Below are 6019 nucleotides of genomic sequence, written 5' to 3' on the forward strand. Positions count from 1 at the left end.
CATTTTACATGACTTTTATTTTCCTTTTAAAATTTTTTTTTGTATGTGTGTAAAAATCTTAATAAAAATATTGTTTAAAAAAAAAAAGGAGGCAAGTTGAAATTAGCTCCACTTCGACCAGCTACAACAATAAAATGCTGCTTACATGTTTATACATCAGTAATATTCAATAAAGAAACATGTAACAACAACAAAAAAAAAAGTGTTGCCGGCTATTTTAAGAACCGTAAAACATATAACAAATACACAATAAAACCGTGTTACACTGAGCTAATGCACATAATCTACCTCGAGGGCAACGGAGCATGTTGTTTACAAACTCACACTTTTAATACTGTTGCAAGATCCACGGAGTATTGATTTGTAGTTGAATCGTAGCAAAATCAATTTAAACTGAGTGTAGATTTGTAGCTGCTGTGGATACAGAGTTGGTTTAATCAGGTTGTGGTTAGGTTATTTGTGGCCATTTCGATTGTGGTTTCTTTTCTGCACTCAGCAGTCAATCTGAATTTGACACAAATTGTAAATGAAATGTAGCTGTCAGTTAATCCTGTTCATCATCTGTCTTTGTTTCCCTTTCCTCTCCTCCTCAGTATCTGCTGGAGATGAAGAGTCTGATTCTTCCTCCAGAACACATCCTGAAGAGAGGAGACAGCGAGGCCATCGCCTACGCCTTCTTCCACCTGCAGCACTGGAAAAGGGTAGAGGGGGCGCTCAACCTGCTGCACTGCACCTGGGAGGGCAGTGAGTACACACACACAGTTATAATGACAGGCCCACACACACACTCAATTGGCCATTGGATGTCTCATAAAGGGTTTCATTCCAAAATATACAACATAAATACTATGAAATGATTCTTGACTGCCCCGAATGGAACAAGTCACTGTTAATAATGAAAGAAGTCATCAGCTGTCCACAACCCTTTGTTAAAGCCGGGACTCTCTGTTTGTGTTTTGGTAGCATTCAGAATGATCCCATATCCTCTGGAAAAGGGTCACCTCTTCTATCCCTACCCCATCTGCACAGAGACGGCCGACAGAGAGCTGCTACCCAGTAAGAGACGCCCTGACACACACATTTACACAATGTGTATTTATACAGTACAAGGCAAAAAATTATGGTCTGAATTTGTCAGTTAAAATAAAGAGGCTCTAATATTCTACTGGAAATATTTTCTGACTTTGGCTAAAAGTTACAGCAGTAGGGAATACTGTTTGGATCTTAGTTTAATAACTAAATCTTGTGTATTGGAGTGTATTTTCTGATTCTAAAATTGTAGAGATGAATTCAAACAGTAGTAATAATAGTATTTCAAGTAGTCACAGCAGCAGCATTCATTCATTGAGGTGCTTTTTCTTTGTCCACAAAGACAAGAAGACCAGTTGTTAGTTGAAGCTACATAGTTTGTTGAAGTTGGGTTTATAATAATTCTGCTAATTTTAATGCCTGGCACAAAAATTGAGTGGTTAAATTTGTCATTAATAATAGTGATGATGAGACAAATACCTGAACAGAGCGCTGAGCACTGGTATGCGTGTGTGTGTGTGGACGATTGTGAGCTGATGTGTGGAGTGCGTGTCGTCCTGCTGTCTGCTCAGCAGCTCGTCTGTCTTCACACGCAAACCTTCACTTGATTAAGTTGGCTTCCAGCCACCAGCAGCAACACACTGCGCTGTGGTTGTGTGTGTGTGTGTGTGTCGCTGGCTGGATGTATGTATACAAACTGTATATTACATTACATCACTGCTGTTCACCAAAACGAGAAGAATTAAGTTGTGTTCCCACTGACACTCATGTTTCTAAAAAGACAAAAAAAAATTGAGTTTTAACTAATTATAGCAGCCTCATTAAACTGACACATAAATGTAAATTGTGAATCTACGTACCAAAACAGCAGTAGCTGCAGCAGTAGTGTTTTTCCTCTGATAGAGGAACAGTATGGTTCACATATGTCTGGCTGTGTAGACTGTACAGAGTCGTATGTTAGCAGTAACCTGATCAGATATGTCTGGATGACAGCCTGCAGTTTGCATACGACCACACTGCCGCCTTCAAAATCTTCCTTTTAACACAGCAGAGGAAGAGTTTGGCTGTCAAACCCGAAGTTTAAATTGTTCATTTTCCATTCTTCTGAACATCAGAGCTGATTGGTCAGTTAGCTCAATGAAGGGATCAGAGGTTCCAGTTTAGGAAATGTATTTGCGTCCAGATTTTGAAGTTGAAACATTTCCTTAAAAACAAAGTGGACAAAGTTTACTGTGATTAAAGTTGTATTGTGATAACAGGGAGAAAGTAATTATAGTAGACTGTCTCCGAAAAGGTTTTTGTGCAAAAAAAATTGGTTAAACTGACAGTAAAGTACATTTTGAGATGTATGTGATGTAAATGTTTTGCTGTAAAGTAACATTGTGTGTGTGTGTGTGTGTGTGTGTCCGTGTCCCACGTGGAAGCAGTGTTTCACGAGGTGTCAGTCTACCCTAAGAAGGAGCTGCCCTTCTTCATCCTCTTCACAGCCGGTCTCTGCTCCTTCACCGCCATGCTGGCTCTGCTCACACACCAGTTCCCCGAACTCATGGGAGTGTTTGCTAAAGCTGTGAGTACACACACACACACACACACACACACACTAATTTGTTTTCCCTTGTTTGGAATGTTTTAGGCAAAGAGAAAATACAGAACTTTGATTTTTGCTGCAGGATATCGCAGCAAAAATCGATCAAAGCAAAAATGTAGCTGTGGATGGTCTCCCTGACCTTTTCTCTAGCACGAAACCTTCCTCTTAACCTGGACTTTGGCTGACGACAAGGGATCTTAAACGTTAATAGCTTAATTTCCATAAAATCTGCTGGATGGAATAAGATATGTAGTGACCCTCAGACCTTTCACCATGTGCCGCCCCTCGGGTCAAAATGTCTGTTTTGCACAATATCACAACCTGGCAGGCAGATTGCAATGAAACTTGCTCCACAGGGGTAAAGCTAATTTGATTTTAATGACCCTGTGACCTTTGCTCTACCACCACATCCAGGATAAACTTTCTGTTTCTGTTTCAGAGCTGTACGACTACAATTTGTGAATTGTTAAACTTAGCATTTCTAACTTCTGGTTGTGTGTAATATTTGACAACCTTGAAGTTGATTTGTTTAATTTGCTGTTTAACTGGTTTTAAGCGCGTCAGCTAAATCAGCCACCTGACAAGTGCAGCTAATATGTTTCAGGTTGGTGAGCTGGTCGGCTCCTGCAGCCGCTCAGTCAGACTGTGTATTTGAAAGTCATTTAGACCATTTTCCACGAGCCTGGTATATCCCACTTTAAATCGTGCCGTGCTGCGCTAAGCCGTGAACACGTGCGTCTCCGCTGCGGCCTCACACCAAGGGATAACCCTGCTAGAGAGGGACGTTTATTAAAGTTTAGAAGCTGGTCGATCATTCATTTCTACGGAACCAGCTGAGGATAAATATCCTCTTCCAGCCTCAGTACAAAACCCAGAGCCACCTTCAGCCTTCTGTACTCATAGCAGCCAGTGGAAGGCACTGCCCCCGCAGCACCGTGCTGCTCACCTGGAATGCAGGTGAGCTCATCTCTCCCCCCTGATGTGACACTATCAGCAGATAGCATCTACCTGCTGATAGCCGGAGCGCTGCACAGAATAGTGATGGGATAATAAGCCTCCGTTCCAAACGGCTCTTCATTTAGTGTCGCTTCTGCTGGTCACTGCCGAAGTTACTTTCTTATTTGTTGCAAGAAATTAATATGCAAGATTCTTCATCTGCAGTACATAGAAATATTCTGTCATATTGATGGTTAAAAATTGTGATATGTTGAGAATGATTATCCTAGTTGTATAACAAAAATAACAATGAAATGCTATGGTTAATAAATAGTTACACAACTCTATACAGACACATTTCAATTTATGATGTAGGCCTAATATGATCTGCTCTGTTCAAAAGTGTAATTTGTTTGTTATTCATTTCTTTTTCTGGTGGGGTGGGGGTCAGCTCCCATCGTTCACTTAAAGGAGCCGACTCGTTCGCGACAGACATCACTGGAAGGTGCGCACACACACACAGGCCTCCTGCTCTCTGTGTCGGACTACGTTCTTGACAAACAGCAGAATGCATTAGTATAATCACGATATGTTGTTTAAATTGGCTCAAACTTTAATTCTGACCAAATCGAATCTTTCATTGGGTGTTGCAGGGATCAAATTTGTGCTTTTTGGTGGGGATGATGCACTGATCCAACACCACCAAGTATGGATCTGACACCAGTGCTGTCTTTCCTCAAATTTAAAATCTGCACAGAACTAGTTGGGAACATTTCATGTAAATTAAATGTGGCAAACGCTGCTGTGGCACTAAAAGTGCGTCGCCTGCCCATCGTGAATTTATTCGCTTGGAGCAAATTTCATAGCAATGTGCATGTTACGTTATGTGATATATTGTATGCAACGCTGACATTTTGGCCTGAAGGCGGCACAAGCAGAAAGGTCGCTAAACATATTCCATGCAGCAGATTAAATGGAAATGTGGCTCATCAGGTGTTCGCGTCATGGCCGACACCCTGATCCACTCAATAAGGACAGTATCGACACCGATCTGGTGTATCGGAGTGTGGCATCCCTACTTTTTGGATTACAGGAGGGTCTCTTCCCCGCCACCCACACAGTTCAAACACATGGAACACACACCTTTACTTTGAAGTGCTCTTTGAAGCTGCGGCAGAGATGCGCGATACGATGTGTGAGGCAGACGTCAGCGCTGTCGCAGCTTTTCAAACAAACACAAACCACCGACTACCAGGTAGATACATGCAGGTGGAGAGGAGGGCGGGGCACAGATAGACTCCCCCCCCCCCCTCTCCTCATGGCTTTTATCTGCCATCTGACAAAGTGGGAACCTCTATGACCCGCTGTTGCTCTGGTGGAGCCCCTATTACCCCCTGACTCCCCCCCTTCACCTCGTCTACACTGGTTGTTGCCAAAACACCAACCTGACGACGAGGCCTGACAGCGAGCTCTTCTGTACACACAGGCAGGGCTGCAGCAGTCGGGCACAAAGTGGAAATGTAGCTTTAATGGAAAGAATTGGAAAAGCATGCAGTGTGCACCAGTGTTTACATTTTTAAACCTAAAAGTGTTTCGGGGGTTAAAAAAAAAGAAGACGTGGGACACATTATTAATAGTAAGAAATTGAAATTTTAGTCTCTAAAATAAATCCTGAAACATTTCAACAGTGGAAATGTTTTTTGTTTCAGGTGTGGTTAGATGATAATCATCCTGCGTAATATTCAGAGCCATCGTGTTTAACGCTGAAACGATTAGCTGATTAATCAATTAGAGAAATAATGAATAAAAAACAATCCAAACTAAAGGCCCACATACTGCCCTTTTCCACAGCTTTCAACCCTATCACACTGTCTTCATCGGCAGATGGAGTTTGATGTGTTTACATTTGTGCGCCATCGCTTTCAAGATCTCATCCACAGCTCTTTCACAACTTCTCGTTCGTGTTGGCTCAAAAGTGAAGAATAAAAGTTCATTGACAACACTGGAAAATATTAGTTTGACAAAACTCTTTAAATCTCTTCTCAAGGTCCATTCACTGGCTTTTTTCTTTTCAGCTGATGAAGACTGTTTTGTGGTTTAAAGTTCCAAAAAAAAGAAGTTAGTAAGTGGACCATTAGTTGGGATTATTATGTGAAACTACTTGTTCCAAAGTCGAGAACGAACGCGAAGAATTTCTGTTTTATATCATTGTAATTTGAATATCTTTGGGTTTTCGACTTTTGGTCGATAAAATTTGAAGATGTTCGCTCGGAAATTTGTGATGGGCTTTTTTTATTTTAAAATGATGCAACTTTTGGGGGACGTCGAAATGAGCTAATTCATTTGTTTCATGGAAGAGTTGTTTGGTAACCAGCGTGACACAAACTCAAATCCACTGAAAAGCGCTCAGGTTTCAGTAATTATTCAGCTTTAAGAGTAACTGAAGTGGCCGTGTAGTCTGTGTTA

At 41.5% G+C, this 6019-nt stretch overlaps 1 protein-coding gene across 9 annotated transcripts in view; it reads left to right on the plus strand.

Moving 5' to 3' along the window:
• The window catches only part of LOC122874654 (suppressor of tumorigenicity 7 protein homolog), a 49988-nt gene that overhangs the window by 43472 nt on the left and 497 nt on the right, over positions 1 to 6019 (plus strand). For 6 of the 9 annotated variants that reach the window (XM_044192823.1, XM_044192828.1, XM_044192825.1 and 3 more), the window contains 3 exons: positions 594 to 744; positions 964 to 1056; positions 2454 to 2596. In XM_044192823.1, the coding sequence (XP_044048758.1) occupies positions 594 to 744; positions 964 to 1056; positions 2454 to 2596 (387 nt within the window). The remainder of the gene's footprint in view (positions 1 to 593; positions 745 to 963; positions 1057 to 2453; positions 2597 to 6019) is intronic. The other 3 variants (XM_044192824.1, XM_044192827.1, XM_044192831.1) reach the window with 1 other exon arrangement.

This window comes from Siniperca chuatsi, linkage group LG4 (assembly GCF_020085105.1).
Source record: "Siniperca chuatsi isolate FFG_IHB_CAS linkage group LG4, ASM2008510v1, whole genome shotgun sequence".
Classification (NCBI taxonomy): Eukaryota; Metazoa; Chordata; class Actinopteri; order Centrarchiformes; family Sinipercidae; genus Siniperca; species Siniperca chuatsi.